The sequence below is a fragment of the Mizuhopecten yessoensis genome, unplaced genomic scaffold, assembly GCF_002113885.1.
Source record: "Mizuhopecten yessoensis strain PY_sf001 unplaced genomic scaffold, ASM211388v2 scaffold2929, whole genome shotgun sequence".
Taxonomy (NCBI): Eukaryota; Metazoa; Mollusca; class Bivalvia; order Pectinida; family Pectinidae; genus Mizuhopecten; species Mizuhopecten yessoensis.
Window position 1 is genome coordinate 608,983 of NW_018404790.1, and position 27,422 is coordinate 636,404.

Below are 27,422 nucleotides of genomic sequence, written 5' to 3' on the forward strand. Positions count from 1 at the left end.
CCCGACCCTCAAACCCCCTACTCCCACATCCTTTAAGACACTGATGCTCTTATCCCCAGACAGTAAAATCCTGGCTCCCTCAAACCCCCTCCCCTCCCCAATACCTGACCCCACCCTCCCTACCAATGCTGAACTCTGACAGTTAAGTTACAATCAGATATGTTTTTCATCAAGAGAAGGCTAGTACACTGGACTGAATCGGACCAATGCTGAGAGCAGCAGTACTTTTAAAGGCATAAAACAAAAGCGGCACAACACACTGGTCAGAAAAAACAGCTCACATGAAACAAATATATCTGACAAGTACACACCAACGTCAAGTTTCTCCAGCCGTTACACCAGAGAGAAAATCACTAATACACGTCATTGTAAAAACATGCCATTGAAAAACAAAACAAAAAGTGATATTGTAATATTTTTCTGCATAACCTTTCAAAAAATTCCAATGAATATTTTATTTAACCATTGGATGTGCTTGTTCGGAAGGGCGTGTACAAAGGCAGTATATATGTATATATAGTCCGGCACGAAACAGTACGTACCACACAGTGATAAAATGTAATGATATTCAACCAGTGCAGTGGATGATAAAATATTAACATGACAAAATGAAGTTTAATACACAAAATTCATACTTTTATGCATCTCAATACTGATATATATATAGATATAAATATTTGTATATGTATAAACACTTGACTCCTAAATGGGAGTTTTTATGTACAAACAGCAGTTTGACCCCGACTGATTCGAATATAAACTAAGTTTTAAGTACAAACAGCAGTTTGACCCCACTAATTTGAATATAAACTAAGTTTTACGTACAAATAGCAGTTTGACTCCACTAATTTGAATATAAACTAAGTTTTATGTACAAACAGCAGTTTGACCCCACTAATTTGAATATAAACTAAGTTTTATGTATACAAACAGTAGTTTGACCCCACTAATTTGAATACAAACATGCATGTAACTTTTATGTACATACAGCAGTTTGACTCATCTAATTTTAATCTAAACAAGAAATTTATGTACAAAAAGCAGTTTGACTCACTAATTTTAATATAAACACTAAATTTATGTACAAACAGCAGTTTGACCCACTAATTTGAATATAAAAGCTGATTTTTATGTACAGACAGCAGTTTGACCCCCCAATTCGAATATAAACTAAGTTTTATGTACAAACAGTAGTTTGACCCCACTAATTTGAATATAAAAGCTAATTTATGTACAGACAGCAGTTTGACCCCACTAATTTGCATCAGCAGTGTGTTTCACTGCACCATCATTGACATTGACAATAACATCAAAGATTCTCTACCAATACTACCATGTTACAGCATTCAACGTAACATGCTATAAATAACTTTTTACAGACAGCAGGTTTTTCCACTGATTTGGAGCAGCAGTTTTGCATAATGTACAGAATATAATATAATACATAAAAAAAATTTACACTCAACAGTTGCAATAATCATTCTGTACAGATTTGCCAGCTAAAATTTGAATAAATACTTTTTAAAAAATCTGAAAATATCAAAAAGATATTTTACAGAAGACCCTTTTTCAAGGAGAATGTAAATGCTGACTGGTATGTTTTATGCAAAGTTTTTTTTTCCACCACTGGGTTCTACTTTTCGTGCTTTCTGTGTTTACGTTTTTTACATGGAAAAACAAAACTCGCCAAATTCGTAGGAATTTAATCCATGTATGTGCACTGGCCTCTAGACCTATAATCCGTGAAATATAGATCCCGCAAAACTGACCAAGTTTGAAAATCCGTTAAAATTACTGATATTCTTTGTTTTTCCAACCAATTATATTCAATGTCTGAATCTGACTCCTTGATATTTTATTGAGATACCAATAGTAATTTCGTTACAAATTAAGTTTTTAACAGTCATTTCCGTTACGGTCATACTTGTGAGTAATGCTGAGGCAATGTACAGAACTAGTGTGCCCTGCATACTGTTGGGAGTAAATATGTACACATACACTTAATGCATGCTCTGTACACCATACAGGAAAATATATTTACATAATACACTTTTTGTAATAATCGATTCGAGACATTACATGCCCCGTAATTACGGTAGAATTATAAATATCACAGACGCTCTATCAATGGTGATATCCCACTGGACTCGACTCATCGGCAACTAACATGTACATTACAAACAAAATCCAGCAGTAGTGTGTTTCAAGCTAAACCAGCCTCCGTATACCAGACAGAGGTAAATAAACTCCGGAAGAACTACACTTTCCTCACGAGCACTCAGGAACTTGTGGCAGACAATTTTAACACACAGAACTTCTAATCAACAGGTAAACATTGAATGAAAGACTGAGCAAAAATTCAAATAATTCAACAAATTTTCTTTTATAAGCATAATAGAACTATTAACCTTGAAACAGAAGTAAAATGTATAGAGATTTGACCTTGCACGAAATAGATTCAAACCAAAAATCAATCACATATAAATGATTATATGCTTTTCAATAATCTGAAAAATATATTTCATAGCATTAATGGATTAATTAATTGTAATACTGAAAACTTACAACTAGAGCAGAATTTGTCTTACAAGCCAGCAAAAGTGGCCATTCAAGCCTCTCATGTATCTCGAGACAGGTATTACTGTACCTAAAAAGTAGATTGTAAAAAAAATATGCTTAATAAAGATATTCCTGACAAATTGAGCCATGTTATCAGCTTCACAACTCGACAAAACTTCTCAGCATCAGTTGACTAAGGTTTCCATCTGCTTGGACTGTTGGACAACTTTGGGTAGGGAAGGGTTAGAGGTCAACATGGCTGACGACGTTTGAAGGGGATTGACTGAGCGGCGGTACACAGGGTCTGCAGACATTGTGACGCCACTCTGATTGGTGTTTCTGCCTGGAGATCTGAGGATGGATTTGGTCTCGGTGACGGTTGGAGGGGTGGGATCAACATCAAATACTGGTCGAGGTTTCCCGAACCTTTGGTAGTCATCTGGAATACGGAAAAGGTGATTGTCGCGCTCGTCATCCTTCAAGGGATTAATTGTCCGTTTCCATAATTTATTCCGTTCCTTGTATCTGGGACTGAAAAATAAGAAACAGATTTCTGTAAAAAAAAAAATTCTATGAAAAAATCCCCTAAAATTAGGGCTGTATAAAACTTGTTTGGGACAGATGCTGACATTACAGGGTTTCCGAGGTCTTCGATGTTGATAAGACCGTCATGGCGACAAAGCATCGTCATTTGATTTTCAATTTCTATAAATGTTCACAAACAATAAACATTTATAACAAATATATTTACTACTAAGACCAATGGTTATATGTGTTTTTGTATATGTCTACAAAACACTACCAAACTTCGCCAAACTGTACAGAGCTCTACTGTTACGTGATTTGTGATATAGTTCACAGTTCTCTCTGACAGTCTGTCGCATCCTCAATGTTCAGTCTTACTGGAGGGATACTAGATGACCGATGACACAATGTCCAGTCATACTGGTTGGATACTAGATGACCGATTACACAATGTCCAGTCATACTGGTGGGATACTAGATGACTGATCACATAATGTCCAGTCATACTGTTGGGATACTAGATGACCGATTACATAATGTCCAGTCATACTGGTGGGATACTAGATGACCGATTACATAATGTCCAGTCATACTGGTGGGATACTAGATGTCCGATTACACAATGTCCAGTCATACTGTTGGGATACTAGATGACCGACTACATAATGTCCAGTCATACTGTTGGGATACTAGATGACCAATTACACAATGTCCAGTCATACTGTTGGGATACTAGATGACCGATTACACAATGTCCAGTCATACTGTTGGGATACTAGATGACCGATAACATAATGTCCAGTCTTACTGGTGGGATACTAGATGACTGATAACATAATGTCCAGTCTTACTGTTGGGATACTAGATGACCGATTACATAATGTCCAGTCATACTGTTGGGATACTAGGTGATCGATGACACAATGTCCAGTCATACTGTTGGGATACTAGTTGACCGATTACATAATGTCCAGTCATACTATTGGGATACTAGATGACCAATAACATAATGTCCAGTCATACTGGTGGGATACTAGATGACCGATGACATAATGTCAAGTCATACTGGTGGGATACTAGATGACCGATTACATAATGTCAAGTCATACTGGTGGGATACTAGATGACCGATAACATAATGTCCAGTCTTACTGTTGGGATACTAGATGACCTATTACATAATGTCCAGTCATACTGGTGGGATCCTAGATGACCGATTACATAATGTCCAGTCATACTGTTTGGATACTAGATGACCGATTACATAATGTCCAGTCATACTGTTGGGATACTAAATGACCGACTACATAATGTCCAGTCATACTGTTGGGATACTAGATGACCGATGACATAATGTCAAGTCATACTGGTGGGATACTAGATGACCGATGACACAATGTCCAGTCATACTGTTGGGATACTAGATGACCGATGACATAATGTCCAGTCATACTGGTGGGATACTAGATGACTGATGACATAATGTCCAGTCATACTGTTGGGATACTAGATGACCGATTACATAATGTCCAGTCATACTGTTGGGATACTAGATGACCGACTACATAATGTCCAGCCATATTGTTGGGATACTAGATGACCGATTTCATAATGTCCAGTCTTACTGGTGGGATACTAGATGACCGATTACACAATGTCCAGTCATACTGTTGGGATACTAGATGACCGATAACAAAATGTCCAGTCATACTGTTGGGATACTAGATGCCTGATTACATAATGTCCAGTCATACTGGTGGGATACTAGATGACCAATAACATAATGTCCAGTCATACTGGTGGGATACTAGATGACTGATAACATAATGTCCAGTCTTACTGTTGGGATACTAGATGATCGATGACACAATGTCCAGTCATACTGTTGGGATACTAGATGACCGATTACATAATGTCCAGTCATACTGTTGGGATACTAGATGACCGATTACAGAATGTCCAGTCATACTGGTGATATACTAGATGATCGATGACACAATGTCCAGTCTTAACAGGTAATAATCAGAGACATGACAGAAAAGGTTAAAATCTTCTACTTACTTAAAATCAAAGCCCTTTCTATCCATGAATAGGTCGTGTTCATAATCGTAGGCTGGTATTTTGTTCCTCTCCAGGTTCCAGCTTTGTGCCTCAAAGGGACCTGGTTTGAACCCCTTGATTTTCTCGTAGCCCTCTCCCTCGACTGCAGGGTGAGTGGGAAGTCCCATCAGTCTTGCCTCTATGTCTACACTAGGGTTGAGTACCACGTTCAATGGTGGTACGTTCCTGAGACGCAGGCCTGATCTGCGGAGAGACAGTTTCTCGGGATTGTCCTTCAGTAATCCTTGTAGCTTATCAACCTGGTTCTGACCCTTGTCGTTGAGTTCGGTCTCCATGAGGCAGCGATGGAAGTACTGTCGAGTATCGTCAACCACCTGCTTTGACCGCCACTTTTCAAAATCTTTCCGTAAGTCATCTAGACGTTCCTTCTTCAGTTTCTGGCCAGCCAGATGGATGGTGACAGGCTCATCTCCAAACAAATGTTTAGGTCGGCGGTACAGTTCCATGTCCAACTGACGCGCATCCCAGGGAAAGCAGTCACGCTCCAACGGAGGCTGTAGCATGCCCACATGCAGGATATTCTCTCTCCACGGCTACAAACACAACAGGACTAGATTATTACCATTTTCTTTACAGTTCCTAACACTTCATGATTATCGTAACAAAAGTATAAAATTATTTCAATCTTTTCATCCAAAATCATTCTGAAAATTGACTACACCAGTTTCAACATATTAACAAAAATTGTTAAAGATATAAAACCACTGAATCAGTTATCTAAGTCCGTGATATAACATAATAACATATGTATATTTATCATTTTAAAATTTGATCCAATTTACAAATTATAAAAAATATGACCAAACATAAATTCAATCTAAATACCAAAACCTTTCATTGACAAAAATAGCAATTAAATGGTTATGGTTATTTTCAAATCATTAAATTGTATAAATTTCGTTAATAAAAATAAATGAATCTTTTTTTAAATCATTCCGGATTTTGACAAGTGCTTCCATCATTGCTGCAAAGGAGGCACTATCTGACCTAGGTAAAGGTGATCCGTTTATAATGTAAAAGAGGCAAATATTGGATATACCGGGTACATATATATAAAAAAAAAAAAAAAGAGAAATATATAAACACTGGTAGGTAAAGGATATCTAACTGACACTACTGGGGATAATCTACAGAGGGATAGTGGTAAACTAAATAATCTCATCATATAAATCACATACACATGTTATTTATTGAAAATCTAAAACGTTGACGACAAGCTTTGTTTTTAATAATAGAAGTGATTTTGGATGGACAAGTATCTTAAAAGCCTGTTATATGCCCAAGAATTTGCAAATCTCAAGTACATGTACTAAACTTTTGGAGAGAAAAAAAAGGAAAAAAAAAAGAAAATTTATAGAAAATACAAAATGAAATTCTGTTTTCTTGATAGTGACTTATATTTGGTGATTTTGAAAACTAAATGAAATACTTTTGTAAACCCATCATGACGTTTGCTCTGCTGCATATTGTCATAAAAAAAGAAAAATACAAGTTTCCCTCTCAGTCTATTTAAGATACTAGATGGGTATACATTGTGGGATGGGATCATGCAGAGGATTAAGAGACAGATATTCCTTCACAGGCACCTGGTAGGTAGCAGTGTTCTACTGTGATCCACAACAGTACCACTACCCTATTGCAGTAACATACGTCCTTAACTCCGAATCTCTGAACATTTGAATTTTTTTAACACAGAAAAAAAAATATGTTTGGGTGAGCAAAAAATAACATTAATTTCAACTTACGACAGTTCAGTGGCATTTAATTGCATGAAAAAATATTTCTACCAAGTTCTGGTACATGATTGAAGTATAAGATCAATTAACACATGATATTAGTGTGACTAGGATTGATTACTCTTAAACATGCATTTTTTTATATCAAACTGTCAATTATTGTTGATAAGTATCAAAACACATTAAAACGGTAGTACATATAGTTACCTAAAACCATGGCCATTTTATAGCCATTAAGTGTCATTTTTAGTCCAATTACTTTCTGCTATCTGTGTAGGTTGCTTATGATAATGTTGATATGTGATTATTTGGCACCAGGTACATCAATTTCATTAAACTTTTTGTTGTTATATAGTTTTGTTTGAGGCAAAAAAAAGGAAAATATGAATATCTCAAAAAACGAATTCTAATAGAAGTTTGAGAGTGTGAAGGAAAGGAAAATTACACTGTTTTCCATTTTGTGAAAATTTGTCAAAATTCATCAAAACTGGAAAAAAAAGAAATAAGTTGAAAATTTAGATCCAAGCTGAAAGACCTTATATTTATGATCTATATCAAAATCGACCTCAGTTGAATCAAAGACAAAATCCCAGAGTTATGTCCCCTTATTTCTATTTTTTGGGGATAAATTTGGTCTTTTTCTATCAAACATTTTACATCAAACACATCAACAGCTAGCTGTCCATGTGGTAATACATCAATGAAAAAAATCCCAGCTTTATCAGAAGCAACCTGCACCGATTATATTCTTGCTTTGATGTACTGCAGGATGAAGAACTCAAACCTAACGAGTACCGCCAGCCAAGAAAATACTTTCACAAAACTGATTTTCTGTAAGACCTGTTAGGGTGGTTGGGTGGCGCAGTGGATAGCACACTTGCCTTTCACCAAGGCAACCAGGGTTTAATTGATTCCCCGATCGGACGTGAAAAGGTTTGGGGTCACCTGCCCGACCATGTAGGTTTATCTGCGGGTACTCCGGTTTCCTCCCACACTAAGACCCCCCCACCCTCCTGCGGGCTAACATCCGGGCCAACAAGAGTGATTAATATCAGTTGAAATAACTTGTTTCATAATTGTTGTAAAATAAATAAAGTTTATATATGAAAGACCTGAAGGCCCCCCCCCCCCCCCCCCCCCATGTCAATGCAAAGTTTGGTCAAAATCTGTCTAGCAACTTTTTTTTTCTCTAGAGTAATGACACTGAAATGGTTGGCCTACACATATTCCTACATGTATTTTCATATTTGAATTTTATATAAATTTTGACAAATATCTGTTCAGTAATAATGCCTGGGGAATGATAGTTATCAAACTGGTCAACAAATTTCTATCAACAGTACTAGTAGTGGTGACCTTGACCTTGGAACTCTTTAATACAAGCACATGCAAAGTATTCTCATACTTGACCTTTGTATAAAGTTTGATTGAAATCTGTTAAGAAATAAGTTTGTCAAGCGACGACTCCGAGTCGGAAATGGACATAATAAGATAGGCATGGGTATAATGCTATACCCTCCCCCATTTTAAAGTGATGGGGCATCAAAGATATGACATACGTTTCACAAGGAAGATACACTTTTCATCAAAAGAAAGAGTAATAATTTGTTGATTAATCCACAAACATGGTAAATTTGTTGAGTTTATATTGCACATGCTGATGCGAGTTTTAGAGCAAATCCTAGCGTAAGATTTGTGGCAATTTAGTTCTGGGGTGAGTTGGGCCAATATTTGGGAACTACACGTACACAACCATGTTTTTATCCGTATGTTCAACAAACAGTTGTAAATAGTACAGACTTAACGTCTCGTGGAACAATGGTTGGTAGAATATCACATTGATATTTATAATAAATGACATTTAAAGCTAAGTTTACCTGACACTGGTTTTCATTAATTCATTCACACCTGAAGACACATTTGAACTCTTCCAACTCAAAAGTTGGAATAGTTCATTATGGAATTTCAGGGGTGAATGAGTTAAACCAATCTATCGGACAATGCTGAAATCCCCATATGACACAGTACATACTGTAAACATACATGTACTGTAGTAGCAAAGGACTAGGGGCGTTGAGGGTCATTTGTGCCCTTATCGGGGATTTTCTATTAGTTATGTTTGTAATCTTGAACAAGAGGCCCAATGGGCCTGCATCGCTCACCTGTTATTAATCTAACACTTGTAATCTTAAGATTTCATAAGAACCTATTAAAAGATTTAAACATATGATGCCTCTGACCTTGATTGTTGAACAAGGACATTAGGTTGAAAGTGAATCAAGGTCATTCAGTTGAACAAACTTGATAGTCCTTCATCCCAGCATGCTACAGGCCCAATATCAGTACCCTGGGCCTTTTGGTTATTGAGAAGAAGTTGCTTGAAGATTTTACAACATTTGACCCCTATGACCTCGAAAGCTGGTCAAGGTCATTCATTTGAATAAACTTGATAGTCCTTTATCCCAGCATGATAAAGGCCCAATATCAGTACCCTGGGCTTTTTGGTTATTGAGAAGAAGTTGTTTGAAGATTTTAACATATTTTACCCCTGTGACCTTGAAAGTGGGTCAAGGACATTCATTTGAACAAACTTGGTAGCCCTTCATCCCAGCATGCTACAGGCCCTATATCAGTACCCTGGGCCTTTGGGTTATTGAGAAGAAGTTGTTTGAAGATTTTAAAGACATCTGACACCAGTGACCTTGAAAGTGGGTCAAGGTCATTTATATGAACAAACTTGGTAGCCCTTGATCCCAGCATGCTACTGGCCAAATATCATCTTCCTAGGCCATTTGGTTATTGAGAAGAAGTCGTTTGAAGATTTTACGACATTAGACCCCTGTGACCTTGAAAGTGGGTCAAGGTCATTTATATGAACAAACTTGGTAGCCCTTCATCCCAGCATGCTACAGGCCCCATATCAGTACCCTGGGCCTTTGGGTTATTGAGAAGAAGTTGTTTAAAGCAAAAAATTGACGCCGGACAGACGGACGACGGACGGACGGACGGACGACGGATGCCGCACCATAACATAAGCTCACTTGCCCTTCGGGCAGGTGAGCTAATAAATGAAGTCCGCAAATACGAAATTTCAAATTCAATCGACAACTTGTATAGGAGATATGGCATTACAAAGAGAGACATAAACCCGCATTTTCATAATAAAATGTGTGAATATTGTCTTTTGTACGCTATTTGGTTGAAAATTGAAGGAAATTAACTAAAAAATATTAAATTTTTGAAAGCCTACGCATGCAACAAACAAAGAAATATTTGACATGCTTTAGTATTGTCATACAGGTGTTATTCGTAGAAAGGAAGTTTTGTCTGTTACATGCGGTGGCTTTCATTTCTGCATGCTAACTGTCCAAAACCATCACATTTTGACTATCTCTGCATAGCAATGTTATTTTGTTGCTATGGTAGGACATCTACGCATGTACGTTGAAAAAAATCTGCACCAAGAAAGACAGCCCCAATTATACCAATATGATGTTTATATCAAAAATAGGTAAATAAATTCAAGTTGAAATTTTTACTTCTTATGAGGCCAAAAATTACACTTGATGCCCCAAGTCCTTTTTGTGGATCATCACTTCTAGATTTATAGAAGAAAACAATGAGGATAAATTTAAATCAATTTGTAACGGCACAAACTGAAACAAAATGTCAGCAAACATATATAACTGCCCTGTTTGGAAATGAGCGGCAAACAATTAAGGTCTTCTCTGCAGACAGTAATCAGATCTTCGGGATATGTACAGACAAAAATCTCCCTCTTTGGAGGTATCTAAGGTTTGGAGATGTCTTCATGCAGACAAAGATGTCCCCCTCGGTCAAGGTATGAAAGTTTTGAAGATGTATTTGAAGCATTCACCATCCTCGGTTGTTTCAAAATAAGACAACTAGGGGGACCACTTGTTCAAAACATATTTAAAAAAATAAACCATACTATACTATTTTTTAAAATGTCTAGTGCACATATGTGATCATCTAATCTAACACTACATGTGGTTTTTGTAACGATAATATTTATATGTTTTCAAATATATCCCAAAATTACAGTAATTTGTCAATCATTATAAAGCTTAGCATGCTCTGAACAGTTTTGCCGAACACCAGCTAAAAATTGGCAAGTTACCGCTAAAATGATCATGTTTACAGTGAATTTATTTACCTAACATTAAGCCTATTCTAAACACAGCCTTATTCTTAATGAACCTGGATGGTAAACATAGGAGGGGGGGAAGCAATGTTTATATTATATAAAATTATGAAATTAAAATTAAAGAATTAGAAGCCTGTATGTGTGGCATACTGTCCACATCTCTAGTATATATTGCTGTTGTTCTGTTAACTACATTTACGTACAGTATATTATTTACCCATATAACATGAATTTGAACCTTCTGTAATAAACAATGCACATCAACATGTCAACAAAACTCATCGTATACATCACAGAAAAACATGTACATTTCAGTACCACATCACATCAACCATTTATATATAACAATCACATTCATACAATACGATACAATATGAAATTCTGTAAAGGGTTTAATTTATGGGGCTCTAATATCTGAGATTTTCAAAGTAAGAATTTGTCCACGAAAAAGGTACAACACATGAAATAAACACAGAAACATGAAAGTACAGGTATGTGCTATAGACACTCGACCTGAAATCTGCAAAATATAGATCCCGCAAATATGAAAAATTTGGCAAATGAGCAAAAATTAGGGACCATGAAATTGATGACTTTTTTTTAGTAACTACACATGTCATAATATATTAACAATGCTATTTTAAAAAAAATATGTAACTGTACATGATGATATTCAAATAGAGGCAAATTCAAAAAACTGGATTTCTTCTAAATAGGATCTTAGATTATATAGGGAGTATTCCCTTCACCAGTACATGCATCATGAGGATATCAGGCTCTAGGTGGGATGAATGTAAAATGTTTTATGCACCAACCAATTAACCTATATAATGTCATGCTTTGGACCAAACTACACAAATCACGATTACTCAATTTTGAAATTACGAGTAAGGAGATTCTGAAATTAAACTCTCTGTCCATCAAAACTATCATGTACAGCTATAAATGGATATTTATTTAATATATATATATCTTGGTGTATGATGTCTTCTCCCCCAGGAGATCAACAATGTATGAGTATTTGCCTACGACATACCTCCGTCAGCTCCTCGACCCTGGCAGTGTTCGGACGCCCCGGGTGTACATTACATTCCTGCATTGTCTTCATGCCAGGGTAGATCCATCCCGAATCTGTTTTCCAGCGCGCCTTGGCCTCCTCCTGGGCCTGCTTCTTCAAAGCCTCCACGTTGACTGGGACAACAGTCATAGAATGGTGATAGTCCTGGCAATAAGTGTACCGCGTGTCAGGGTGCTACAACACAATTAACCAGGGCTCAGGTACAGTGGTTAGTGAAAATATAGGTAGGGTCTACCAAAGGGGTTAAATATATACGGTAGTCGACAGGGAACAACTTGATATACTTCTTATAATACTTAGAATGTAAAACCAAGCTGAAATAATGTTTGTCGGTACTTTGAGGACTTTCTTTGTTTTTGAGAGTTCCTTTAGCTACAAGTTTGACATTACGGTAGGCAGACAATATTTCTCCCTGTTCTTAAGTGTGTTTCGAAAATCCTTTTCATTCTCATGACCTCTGATGAATCGTTTTGAGAGAGGACACAGTCCTTGAGGTCTTGCACCTCCAGTAATCTAAGACAAACTAGTATGGCACAGAACTATGTCTATTAGAACTTCAACTCTCATTGACTTGTGAACAGTTAAAAGCGATAATATATTCTCCCTAATTAGACAGAGAAATCCACACTGGCAGAGAAAGATATTGCTGTCTTACCCTAGGGTAAAGGGGGGTGNGGGGGGGGGGATGGACTCCCCTGCCATAAAAATTGCATGACCTCACGTCAACATTGAACTCTGTATTTACTCGAAATTATGAAATCTTTACATTGCATGAAAATACTCTCAAATATCTACTCTCAGGAATTCTTAAAAGTCTGGCCTTCAACAAAGCCTCGGGCTGGACGTTTAAGAATCTTACTCTGTGGATTGAGATTTTTTTTTCGTCTTTCCCTCAAGGTGGGGGAAAGATTAAATTAGTCTACTGAATCCCCGTCTTACCTCAGCCAGCATCTGCCGGAGCTTCTCCTTGGCCAGCTCTGTAGAGTTGAGCGTTTGAGAACTGTAGTTGTGAGCAACGTTTACGTCGGCATGGATCGTCGGGACTTTGTTCATCTCTTTTTCCTTCTTATTTATCTCACTAGCATTTCTGATGTCTTCCTGTTATTATAGAAACATCACACTACTTAGCTTGATCCTGTCACAATCAACACACAAAACTAGAAATTAAATCAAATTGTAGTATTATTCTCGACTGTATTTTTAAAAAATGATAACTGAAATTGACTGCAGTTATTTTCAAAGCAAACAGTGGTGATAATTTTTTGCATACCAAAATTAAGCAAATACAAAATTGATAGGTAGGCTTATTTTTTATACACCTTTAACAAAAGTATATGTAGCAAAACATGCTACAATTCTGGACTCTTTCCATCCATGACATAGTAAATTTTACAATGAAAAACTTTATATCATCACAACAATGTCCACAAATATTTGCGAACAACGGTTTGCCGTTATCTTCTTCCCCTTAGTGAGTATCATAACCTTATTTTTTGCGCATAAATTTGTGTTTTCATTTATGTGTTGGGGAGTTGAAAATCTTTACCATATTTTTATGAATGAATTTTAATTTTAATTTTTCGTCGTCGTCGTTGTTGTTGGTTAATCGAGTATTTACCTTATTTTCATATATGAAGTTGTGTTGTTGTTCGCGAGCCACAAGACGCTCCACATACTCCTTGTTGTAATGGTCTATTGGCGTCCATAGTCGACTAGTCTCCCTGATAAAGGAATCGTAGTGCGTGACTTGCACCTCTGTCTCCTGTTGTTTCTCCTCCTCCGGCTGAAGTTCTGAAAATTTTCACACAAGAAACATCTTACTGCACATAAATATACATTACACTTTGTGGGAAATTATCGGCTTTTGTCACATGTATATAATGGCCTTTAAAACATTTGAAGAATTGACGTTACAAAACCGTAGACATACTTGGTGATACGGGATCAGATTTTACGTGTGATGATCGAGCGCAGATCTTACATACCAAACTATCCACCACTTAGTTTTAATATCATTGGAGCTTTTTATTTTTCGTGACAGAATCTATATTTACTGTACAAAGGGTGAATTAACATCTGTCATCCGTAATAACAGCACAGCCATCATAACATGGACAGTTAATTCACAGATTACTGTACAAATTATTTCCGCTGTGAAAAGTAAAATTTATACCTGGTATGATCAAATATGGATTCTACCATAAAAAAATTCTCTCCAAATACAGCAATCAAAATTAAACATGACTTTTACGGTAGAAAATCACAGCAAGTGTCACAGGGGAACTGGATTTGAAGATAGAACCGAACTAGATTGTTGACTGTGTTTCCTCATTTTGCCACACAAAATTGTTAACTGGCCCTGTTCTTTATTTTTCCTTCCTGTCCATTTTGTTTTTGATCTTAACTTAAAATTTACCAAAAAGATAATCAGCTGTTTAATATCTTAAACCAAAATCTGACATCACACGATCAATGAAAGAATACAATGAAGTGAGATCTGTATTGAGTCGGGAGCCTATTATAGACATCATATCTAATGATTTGCCCTGGTGTGGGAACCTACCTTCAAAGTCTGCCTGGGTGAGGGGCACACCAAAGTCCTTACTCATGGGAGTTTGGGACGTATTACAGACATATTGTATATATATGGTGACTCATCCTGGTGTGGGAACCTACCTTCAAAGTCTGCCTGGGTGAGGGGCACACCAAATTCCTTACTCATCGAGATGACCATGTCTGCTTTAGGGAACAGATCATTTCTCACAACACTCCTCATCTGGTCCAACTTGGTCAACTGCAAAACATAGGGTTCAAGCTTGTAACTTTATTCTATAGAACTGTAGGTCAAGGTCATGATTCCAATCTGTACTGCCAGTCAAGGTCATGATTCCAATCTATACTGCCAGTCAAGGTCATGATTCTAATCTATACTGCCAGTCAAGGTTATGATTCCAATCTATACTGCAAGTCAAGGTCATGAATCTTTTTTATGTTATGAAGGTCAATGTTATCAAATTTATCTATATTATAGGTCAAGGTTGTTTAATCGAAAAATTGTAGGTCAGGGTTTAAAATGTATTCTACAATAATGTAGGTCAACATTGTCAATTTCATTTATATATGTCAAGGTTGTCAACAGAAGGGAGATTAGCTATTCATATTGTAAATATTACAGCACATCTGTTTTAGTCAATATAAGTACATGTCAAAACTTGTATGAAAACTCTAATGCAGACAATTATTTATCTTTATCTTAGACTGAGGATCTTTGAACATTACCATGAGTACCGAGCTGTCAAGATGTGTTTGTTACTGGGGTCTCACCTCGTAGATCCTGATGAGGGCCTCAAAACAGGCCTTTGGGACCATGTCCCTCACATATAGAAGAGGCTGCTGGATTATCTGGGTCAGAGACTCGTGTAGCTTGACTCGACACAGGTCAACATCTAAGGGCCCGTACAGGCGCTCACTGAAGTTCATGTCAGAATTGTACAGCACTTTCACATCTGAGAAAACAAACAAAAAGATTTATTTAAATGAATAATAAACACATATAAATGTTCATAAACTAAAATTGTTGTCTTTATATACCATAATATCAACTATTCTATGTATATAAAGTATCAGTCAAATACCTGTCTACAATGAAACTGCAACTGCAATACATTGTATAAGCCTTAAATAATTCATTATTTACAAGAAATATTGACCCAAGCACAGGAAAGGTGTTCAACCTACTGTTTCCCACATAAGTACTGATATTTCATTTGTCCAGATCACAATTTAGCTTAAATCCTTTTAAGATAGTTTGCTAACTTCTCTTTCCTTATTTTAACCTTATTTGACCATGTCACTGACCTGACTTGACACTGTCATTGACCTGACTTGACCCTGTCACTAACCTGACTTGACACTGTCATTGACCTGACTTGACTAGACCCTGTCCTTATTTGACCCAGTCACTGTCCTGACATGACTAGACCCTGCCACTAATACTGACCTGACTTGACCCTGTCACTGACCTGACTTGACCCTGTCACTGACCTGACTTGACCCTGCCACTGACCTGACATGACCCTGTCACTGACCTGACTTGACCCTGTCACTGACCTGAATTGACCCTGTCACTGACCTGACCCTGCCACTGACCTGACATGACCTGACCCTGCCACTGTCCTGACTTGACCCTGTAACTGACCTGACCCTGCCACTGTCCTGACTTGACCCTGTCACTGACCTGACCCTGCCACTGTCCTGACTTGACCCTGTCACTGAGCTGACCCTGCCACTGTCCTGACTTGACCCTGTCACTGCCCTGACCCTGCCACTGACCTGACATGACCTGACCCTGCCACTGACCTGACCCTGCCACTGACCTGACCCTGTCACTGACCTGACTTGACCCAGCTGTCACTGACCTGACCCTGCCACTGACCTGACATGACCTGACCCTGCCACTGACCTGACATGACCTGACCCTTTCCTTATTTAGCCTTTCACTCACCTGATTTCTCCTGTTTTGGTAGTAAGTTCCACAGTGTCTTGATGGCACGATTATGAAGCCCTTCTAACATGAACAGATGCATCACACTATCCATCACCTGAAACCCTGTTATAATGTTCAGCGTCCTGCTCTGTTGCTGTTCCCTGGTGACAGAACATCAAATAATACAATTATACCTTATCTTTATAACAGTGTGTTTGGTTAGATGATATTGGTCACATGACGGCGCAATAAAACATCATGTCGTCCTCATGCACTCAAGTTTCCCCGATCGTATTTCCGTTATTCAGAGGCTTTCTAGAAAAATCGCTAAGAGCCATCACAACCTAGATCTGAATGAGGGAAGCAGATGACAACAACGGCGCGTCAATCTTATCATCTCTACTATTGTGTAAAAAAAAAAAAACTTTTTTTAGTTATTGCACTTGCAGTAGGAAATCGTGATTCTTTGTTTCTCCTTGATTAGTCATGTTTCACTTAGGTTTCGCCCTCATGGACAAAATTAACCTCGGAGAAACAAAAAAAATGTATTTCCCTATAGTGAGGGCGACAAATATATCATAATACCCAGCCAGCTAGCCCTTAACCTGGTACCGTAGCTACTACTGGCCTCAGCATCATGAAAGAGTTCAAACTCGAACAATGTTTATTATTACAAATCTTCATAAAAAAAAGATCATTTTACATATATGTACATTACATATTCAGATGTAAATATGGAAGAATTCACCCAAATAAGAGTAACTTCCAAGAAAAAAACTTGTTTTATTTACATTTTAAATTTGGATTCAGGTCTAAAGCTGTTTTATGATCCAAGGAACCAGAAGCTTTTCCAAAAGTTTAAATTCATTTCTATTAATCATGATGCTGTTTTGTTTGTTGATATTTATCAATAATAAATATTTAAGAAAATGTAAATACTTACATAGACAGCTTGTAGGTGGACAGTGCAGCATTGATGACGTGTTGTGGCATATCGTCCAGCTCCAGAGCTTCGGCGTTGACGTCGGTAACTAGGTTCTGTAGCTGATGGAGCAGGGTCGTGTTCTTGTAGTCAAATATAAACACAATTCTCCCGAACGGACACTACAAACAAATAGATTACACCGTAAGTAGAAAATATTTACCTCATCACAAAATGACCAAGATATTGCAGAATATGGAATACCTACAAGCTGTTTAATGGTAGGATATATTTAATAGAAATAATAGTACATTTTCAGATATATGACTTGTGATATTTACCTCCCTGGTGGACTCAATGGGTTTACCGTCAGCCACCTTGTCCGGAGTGGTCAGCGGATGGGCCAGCTCCACCTTAATCTTCATCATGGTATTAGAACTGACATAGTGACCGCCAGATATGGGCCTGTCCACTGCAAGTATCATACATAGTTACGTCAATTTCATTACAGCAGCTAGGTCAATTTCACTTATGAAACTGAACAGCAGTGTATACCAAAATAAATTTCTCATTTTATATACAGAAGATTTCATCCAATTAAATATCAACTAAAAATACATTTCTTACAAAACATTCATGTTCAGATTGGAACGAAACATGTCTCCCCATTTCAGCCAATATCCATACTTTGACAAGTTAAACCTAGAAATGAATATCCCAGTGACCAGATTATAGTGTGATGCAAAACTTATTTTGGTGAACCAGGTGTTACAAGTTTCATAAAAACATCTTCAATGATTTAAAATATGCGAAGCAGACAAGATTTCACTTTAAATTTTCAAGTTACATTGTATTTCAAGTTTCATCAAGTCAACTTTTACAGTTTGAAAGTTACAGCCTGAAATGATCATATCATCAACAGAAGAAGAACCAGTGCTACTAAAATATGTCACTGTTCATTCGAGAAGTGGGGAGGATATGAAAATGAGATCCACATGTAAACGTTTGTATACCTGGTCCATCGACAGCCCCTGGGAAGCCCACCAGCTTTCCATCACTGCCCTCCGCGGAGCCAAGGACCTCAGGGGTGCCACAACTGTGAAGTGGTACCTTGATGTGAAGGTATTTGTGGCCCAGAAGGAGCTCAGACAGGTCGACCTTGGCTGTACCATACGGGTCCCATGGTTTGTTTCTCCCCGTGAATGGGTTGTGTAGGGTCCTCCGACCTGTCAATCATAGTCAAGGTCAAGGTTACAGATAACAAAGAATGATACAAAGGTCACATCTGTGAAACTAACACACTTAGTATATAGTACAGATGCAAAATGAAAAGGAGCAAAAATCTATATTCCCATTATTTAGTGAGAAAAAGTTTGAAAGCCACGGGTTTTACCAAATTTGAAAAACCCTCGGGTGGAATTTCCCTATCCTACACCCCTGGGCATGACAGTGTCAAGTAATGTCAGTGACAGGATCAAATAAGGTCAATTTTTCATTGAGAAACATTTCTGGAATTGAAAAAAAAATTCAATTCAAGGAAATTTTACTCAACTTCAGCAATGTCTTCAGATAGGAAAACTTCAGTTAAAGAATTTAAGTGAAGGATTGTTTGTGAAACTGGAAACTTCCCCTGACTTACTTGTGATGGTGCCAACATTGCTGATCTTCTCATCTTCCAAATCATCTCCAAACAGAGTGGGTTTGAGGTTGACGTCCTCCTCCCGGCGATCTCGATCATGTACCTCGATCTCCAGAGGGGGTCCGTTGAGATATTGACGAAGCTCAGACGGATCTAGGGTACCTGGGGGAAAAAAGAGAGTAAACAATTCATGTTGTTTTGCAAAAAGTAAAAAAAAACACTTCAGCCCAAAGTATTTTTTGTTTCATAATTTCCTAAGCTTTTCTTTGGTACCCGATTTTTTTTAATCCCCAAATGCAGAGTTCTACTATGATTGAAGAACAGCTTATAACGGAGAATTGTAGTTACTCCTGTCACAGAACCATCAATGCTAGGGCATGCCATAAATGATGTGAGAATGGACCTACCAGTGAGGACCACGTTGACGTCATCCCAGTATATGTTCCGAGCATGTTCCCGTCCCTCACTTGAGTGGACAGGCTGCTTGAAGAATTCGTATTTACAGTAAGCAGGCTTACATCTGAAAAAGTAACGAAATTGATCGAAATTAATATGTTTTCATATTTCTGTTTGTCAATGGTTTATCTTAAAAGAAGATAGAGTAATTTATAAATAGAATTTGAAAACAAAACTGATACCAAAAACTTTATCTGACAGAATTTGTGGTATGTCACACAATTCCTGTACCTTTGATGATTGCACAATGCATTGGTGTTCACTAATTACAACACGATTTTGCCACAGGAAAATATGGTGAAAAACAATTAATCCTCTGTTATACAGTTACAGATATCTTATTCCTCGGATAAGATTTCTAAAGTTAAGCACTCAGTACAGCTGCCTCATGCTTCCTGCATCACACAGAATAGATTCTAATCTTAAAAACAGGCATTAGAGATACACGGTGCCTTGTCTCACCTCATTTTGAGTTCCGGGTAGGTGATTGGAGAGTCAGGTAGGTTGGTACAGGAGTGAATCTTAATGATCATTGGGTTGAGCTCCAGTCTCTGTTTCTCGGACATGATCGGCCCGTCCACTTTAAGACTTATAAAACAGTCCTCTACGCCCATTACTGGTTCAGTGAGACGGCTTGTTATGCTCTTAACACCTGTAATCAAGGTCAGAAGTCAGGTGTAAAGACAATACTGATATGTAAATCTCAGCACACCTGTAATCAAGGTCAAAAGTCAGGTGTCAAGACAATACTGATAAGTAAATCTCAGCACACCTGTAATCAAGGTCAGAAGTCAGGTGTAAAGACAATACTGATATATAAATCTCAGCACACCTGTAATCAAGGTCAAAAGTCTGGTGTAAAGACAATACTGATATGTAAATCCCGGCACACCTGTAATCAAGGTCAGAAGTCAAGTGTAAAGACAATACTGATATGTATATCTCAGCACACCTGTAATCAAGGTCAGAAGTCAAGTGTAAAGACAATACTGATATGTAAATCTCAGCACACCTGTAATTAAGGTCAACAGTCAAGTGTAAAGACAATACTGATATATAAATCTCAGCAATGTATATATATGAATATACCATTTGGGTTAGGTTTAAAGAAGTATGGATTCTTGACTAATATTTAAGACAGTGATGTTAATATACTGACAGTACCTGTGAAGAAGTTAGCCATCCTGACTGGAATCATACATGTTCCAAACTTGAAGATCTGTTCAGCAGCCTGCTGGGCTGCCTGGTGGGCAGCTTCAGACTTTTTTTGTCTCTTTAATCTTTGGACTTCCTTCAAAGCTTCAATCCTGGACCCTGCACCATGTAACAAAATCAAACAACAGCATAATTAGTCCCCACCTAAGCATACATGTATCTACTGAATTTACTTAATTACGGTTATAGATTTCAATTGTAAGATGGTACTACTCATGTTTGTCTTGATGCTCAAATCAATATTGTATTGTTATCTAACAAAAATACTGCAATAACAACACAAATCCATATCTTGTAATTAATCTGTATTAATATCGACTCATAATTTTCTGACCTCTGACCTATTTCTATCTGACCCTGACCTCTGACCCCTTATAACACCCTGCATTTCCTATTCGACCTAGGCCTCTGACCTCTTTCTTCATGACCCCTGACCTACCTGCCGATTCTGCTGACTTGACATTGCGTCCCGAGGGTGATGCATTCTTATCCTCTTTTGCCTTTTTTTTGGATGTGTGTGACTTTTGACTCATTTTGTCAGAACTCATCTTACTGTGCACCGATTCCCTACCCCTAGGGGATGAGGATGGTGCGGGGTCCGCCCCAGCGAGTCTCCCCAGCCTGCTGAAAGACCCTCTGAAAGGACAAAATAACAGGAACATGTGATGTATTAATAGAATCCATCCCTGATGTGAGGTGTGGAAAAGGTAATTCAAAGCCCAATGGATAAAATATTGAGCAGGAGACCCGAGGCTGATTCTATTTCTTGCTTATTACCTAAACCCTGTAAAAACCGCTGCTCTTCCAGTAAAGTTGTAAACCGTCCACACCTTTCTCATTAGCATATGAAGCCAGGATGACAATTGTTAATGACATCAATGACCCCGACTGACCCCAAAATGTCATAAAATGATGTCACGAACAAATAGCGTGACCCAGAAAGGTCACTATAATTCCCCCGCCAGTCTGCGCATGTAAGCGATCCAGATCCGTGGGTTGGATAGAATTTTCCAGCACCGCTAGAAATGCAGATATCTTGGTCTATAATTTACAACAAACATTGATATAAACACATTATTTATATGCTATCAAGTATTATTATTTGCTTGAAATTTTCTCGCAATCACATTGGCCGGATCCTATACACGTGACCAGTCCTCAAAAACTCATGTAGACTGGTTACCCGGTGAATATCGATTTCTAAATATAGCCTATATGGAAATTCCCCGGAAACTGTTGTGGTGCATGCGCAGTTAGACCGGAACGCAATATGTCAGACGAAAACAGAAGATGGCGTTTGTCGAACTCTTCGCCTCCGTTACATCTGAAAAGTCCCAAACTACTCGAAGATAAAGGTGCTGGTAACATAAAAAGGACACCGAAAACAGTGCGTGTCCTCCATGCTTACCTTAGGCAAAAGAATCTTAACAATGTCTCCGAAAACCGAACAGTTGGATTCAACCCTGGCTAAATTTTACACGGAGGCTCGTTCAAGTAAATGTTAACTATATAAAATCTTATTGTTGGGGCATATAATAATCAGTTATGGTTTTTTTGTGCTGGTGAATATGATGTGATATGAACCTCGGCTACGCCTCTGTCAATATCACTTTTTCAGGTTCATATCACATCATATTCACCAGCACAAAGGTTCATAATTGTATAATGAATTATAAACCAAATTATTCCTACCTGCCATCCTGTGAATCCAGTTTCTTGTTGGACACGCCCACTAGAGTTTTGGGGGTTGGGGACTCAGCTCTGCCCCTCGGAGATGGTGGTTTCTCAGCATCATTCTTTTCTGCTGCGAATACAAGATATTTAAAAGACTATTCAAAACAAGAAATATCAAAAAAGACGTAGTGTCTTGTTGCTTTCATGAATCTTATCATTTTGCTTTCATCAGACTTATAAAGTGAATTACAACAATTCAATTTTTTTACCAATTTTCAAACAATTTATATCATGAGTATGTGCTGATATAATTACATATATCTGTTTACTGAGATCATACAGATTTAATTAAATTTTACTTTTTTAAATAATTACATACATGTGTAATTACAATATTGTTTAATGATTACATACATGTGTAATTACAATACTATTTAATGATTACATACATATGTAATTACATTAGTGTTAAATGATTACATATATGGGTAATTACATAAGTGTTTAATAATTACATGCATATGTAATTACAGTACATCTTGATGATTACATACCGATATAATACATTATCGAGTACATAATGATGTAATTTCATGAACGTTGAATGATTATATATTGATGCAGGTATGTTACTTTTCTCAATGGTAAATTACATTCCATGTATAAGTTTAATGTGAAAATTATGAATTTAAATTGTACTCTACAGCTCTTACTATCGGGAGATAAATCTGTGATAACCAACCTTCTTTCCGTTTTGTACAAAAGGTCACTTGTGTTGGGATGGCACGGGTATCTTGGCATTTCTTGGGCTGCATTTTTGTGTAACTCTTAGACTGACGTAAAACTATCCCCTTCACTCCTTTTTTCTCCTCCTCACCTGTAAATTAGAATGCAACAGGTACAAAATACCTGACTTGTTACCAAAAAGTAATTTAACCCTAGGGAGTGGATCTTCTGACCCTGGGGAGTGGATCCTCTGACACTGGGGAGTGGATCATCTGACCCTGGGGAGTGGATCATCTTACCCTGGGGAGTGGATCCTCTGACCCTTGGGAATGGATTATCTGACCCTGGGGAGTGGATCATCTGACCCTGAGGAGTGGATCCTCTGAAACTGGGGAGTGGATCATCTGACCCTGGGGAGTGGATCCTCTGATACTGAGGAGTGGATCATCTGACCCCAGGGAGTGGATCATCTGACCCTGGGGAGTGGATCATCTGACCCTGGGGAGTGGATCATCTGCCCCTGGGGAGTGGATCCTCTTACCCTGGGGAGTGGATCATGTGACCCTGAGGAGTGGATCCTCTGAACCTGGCGAGTGGATCATCTGACCCCAGGGAGCGGATCATCTGACCCTGGGGGGGGGATCCTCTGACCCTTGGGAATGGATAATCTGACCCTGGGGAGTGGAGCATCTGACCCCAGGGCGTGGATCATCTGACCCTAGGGAGTGGATCTTCTGACCCTGGGGAGTGGATCCTCTGACCCTGAGGAGTGGATCCTCTGACCCTGGGGAATAGATCAACTGCCCCTGGGGAGTGGATCATCTGACCCTGGGGAGTGGATCATCTGACCGTGGGGAGTGGATCATCTGGCCTTGGGGAAAGGATCCTCTGAACCTGGGGAGTGGATCATCTGACCCTGGGGAGTGGATCATCTGACCCTGGGAAATGGATCATCTGACCCTGGGGAGTGGATCCTCTGACCCTGGGGAATGGATCATCTGACCCTGGGGAGTGGATCATCTGACCCTGGGGAGTGGATCATCCGACCCTGGGGAGTGAATCATCTGACCCTGGGGAGTGGATCATCAGACCCTGGGGAGTGAATCATCTGACCCTGGGTGGAGATATAGCCTGCCTGACGTGGAGGACATGGTAATTGTATCAAGATTATTCACAGTATTCGCAGATTACATAGCACATGTATAAGATGAGTACAAGTGATATCAACTGCTTTCATTGTCTTTTTTTGTTTCAAATGTTAGCACTATACCATTTAGGATATTTTTTATTGTTGAGGTATAGTACATACTTCTTGGACAAACAAATTGTGTCAATTTACAGAGACCATATCTTTTACTGTATAATAAATATATATATACATGAACATGTCTTAATTTATGATTACAATGTATTGTTAAATATAAACGCAATTCATTATTCTGATGGAAGGGGTGAAATAAACAGCGGGTGAATAGGGATTTGACTAGTGTAGGGTGAAAGCTTGACTAGGTGAGAGTTTACTGGTATACATTTTTGCATATATAGTTTTTTGCAATTTAATGATATTTTTGGGAATGTTGCCATCTATAACTTAAATCGTCAGGATAAGGTAACCTATTTAACCATTTTTCTATTATAAACAATCATAATATGTACATGATGCTGTATCCACAATAATGGCTGAGAATATGAAGACAAAAATAAAACTTGGTAGTTTAAGTATTTAGTCAAACAACAAGGATGCCTGGTCGTAGGTCTTACTTTGTATCTTTATTTTAATTGAACAGAAAACTAGACTAAGTGACAGTTTCACCTTTGTGTGCAAATATTTCATTCATCATCATGCATGGTCAAAATTGTGCAAATTTCTAAGGAAACCCATACAGGTCAAATTACCACAACAAACACCAGGAATATCACCTACATTCTAACATCTCTACACTACTTGACCTCAAACATACACCAGTTTGTGTGCATACAAGTTGTATCATAAAAGTATACATCTGTTGTGTCATACAAGTGTACATCTGTTGTGTCATACAAGTGTACATCTGTTGTATCATACAAGTGTACATCTGTTGTGTCATACAAGTGTTCATCTGTTGTCATACAAGTGTTCATCTGTTGTGTCATACAAGTGTTCATCTGTTGTGTCATACAAGCGTACATCTGTTGTGTCATACAAGTGTTCATCTGTTGTGTCATACAAGCGTACATCTGTTGTGTCATACAAGTGTACATCTGTTGTGTCATACAAGTGTACATCTGTTGTGTCATACAAGTGTACATCTGTTGTGTCATACAAGTGTACATCTGTTGTGTCATACAAGTGTACATCTGTTGTGTCATACAAGTGTACATCTGTTGTGTCATACAAGTGTACATCTGTTGTGTCATACAAGTGTACATCTGTTGTGTCATACAAGTGTACATCTGTTGTGTCATACAAGTGTACATCTGTTGTGTCATACAAGTGTACATCTGTTGTGTCATACGAGTGTACATCTGTTGTGTCATACAAGTGTACATCTGTTGTGTCATACAAGTGTACATCTGTTGTGTCATACAAGTGTACATCTGTTGTGTCATACAAGTGTACATCTGTTGTGTCATACAAGTGTACATCTGTTGTGTCATACAAGTGTACATCTGTTGTGTCATACAAGTGTACATCTGTTGTGTCATACAAGTGTACATCTGTTGTGTCATACAAGTGTACATCTGTTGTGTCATATGAGTGTACATCTGTTGTATCATACAAATGTACATCTGTTGTGTCATACGAGTGTACATCTGTTGTGTCATACAAGCGTACATCTGTTGTGTCATACGAGTGTACATCTGTTGTGTCATACAAGTGTACATATGTTGTGTCATATGAGTGTACATCTGTTGTGTCATACAAGTGTACATCTGTTGTGTCATACAAGTGTACATCTGTTGTGTCATACAAGTGTACATCTGTTGTGTCATACAAGTGTACATCTGTTGTGTCATACGAGTGTACATCTGTTGTGTCATACAAGTGTACATCTGTTGTGTCATACGAGTGTACATCTGTTGTGTCATACAAGTGTACATCTGTTGTGTCATACGAGTGTACATCTGTTGTGTCATACAAGTGTACATCTGTTGTGTCATACGAGTGTACATCTGTTGTGTCATACAAGTGTACATCTGTTGTGTCATACGAGTGTACATCTGTTGTGTCATACAAGTGTACATCTGTTGTGTCATACGAGTGTACATCTGTTGTGTCATACAAGTGTACATCTGTTGTGTCATACGAGTGTACATCTGTTGTGTCATACAAGTGTACATCTGTTGTGTCATACAAGTGTACATCTGTTGTGTCATATGAGTGTACATCTGTTGTGTCATATGAGTGTACATCTGTTGTGTCATATAAGTGTACATCTGCTGTGTCATACAAAGTTACAAATAACTAATCCAATGAACTAAGATAAGATAGAGAATACAGTTGTGCTAAAACATGCCAGTACATTTCTATACAGGACTGAAGTCTAAAGGTTTATTAGTATGGTTTTGAATTTAGTTGAACTTGACTGATGAGGTTAAGATCACATGATCAGAACTTGAGTGTTGAGGTAAAGATCACATGATCAGAACTAGAGTGTTGAGGTAAAGATCACATGATCAGAACTTAGAGTGTTGAGGTAAAGATCACATGATCAGAATGTTGGTAGCTCACATGATCAGAACTAAATTGTCCAGATAAATCACATGATCAGAACTAGATTGTTGAGATATAGCACAAGATCAGATCTAGACAGATAAGGTTAAGATCACATGATCAGAACTGAAACTATTCAGTAGATTGCATGAACAGATCTGGACAGATAAGGTTAAGATCAAATGATCAGAACTGAAGTGATGAGGTATAGATCACATGATCAGAACTGAAGCGATTCATTAGATCGCATGATCAGAACTGGACAGGTAAGGTTAAGATCACATGATCAGAACTGTAGAGATGAGGTATAGATTACATGATCAGAATTAGACAGATAAGGTAAAGATCACATGATCAGATCTGGAGAGATAAGGTAAAGATCATAAGATCAGATCTGGAGAGATAAGGTAAAGATCACATGAT

At 37.9% G+C, this 27,422-nt stretch overlaps 1 protein-coding gene across 6 annotated transcripts in view; it reads right to left on the reverse strand.

The window, feature by feature from the left end:
• Positions 1-1,838: 1,838 nt before the first annotated feature.
• The window catches only part of LOC110446691, a 48,596-nt gene continuing 23,012 nt past the window's right edge, over positions 1,839-27,422 (reverse strand). For 5 of the 6 annotated variants that reach the window (XM_021491970.1, XM_021491972.1, XM_021491973.1 and 2 more), the window contains 18 exons: positions 23,322-23,456; positions 22,598-22,709; positions 21,345-21,541; positions 20,855-21,004; positions 20,153-20,342; positions 19,642-19,754; positions 19,235-19,396; positions 18,609-18,821; positions 17,937-18,067; positions 17,617-17,777; positions 16,692-16,834; positions 15,512-15,693; positions 14,864-14,981; positions 13,806-13,978; positions 13,127-13,285; positions 12,146-12,361; positions 5,146-5,738; positions 1,839-3,090 (listed from right to left, as the gene is read on the reverse strand). In XM_021491970.1, the coding sequence (XP_021347645.1) occupies positions 2,745-3,090; positions 5,146-5,738; positions 12,146-12,361; positions 13,127-13,285; positions 13,806-13,978; positions 14,864-14,981; positions 15,512-15,693; positions 16,692-16,834; positions 17,617-17,777; positions 17,937-18,067; positions 18,609-18,821; positions 19,235-19,396; positions 19,642-19,754; positions 20,153-20,342; positions 20,855-21,004; positions 21,345-21,541; positions 22,598-22,709; positions 23,322-23,456 (3,494 nt within the window). In that variant the 3' untranslated portion in view covers positions 1,839-2,744. The remainder of the gene's footprint in view (positions 3,091-5,145; positions 5,739-12,145; positions 12,362-13,126; positions 13,286-13,805; positions 13,979-14,863; positions 14,982-15,511; positions 15,694-16,691; positions 16,835-17,616; positions 17,778-17,936; positions 18,068-18,608; positions 18,822-19,234; positions 19,397-19,641; positions 19,755-20,152; positions 20,343-20,854; positions 21,005-21,344; positions 21,542-22,597; positions 22,710-23,321; positions 23,457-27,422) is intronic. The other variant, XM_021491971.1, reaches the window with a different exon arrangement.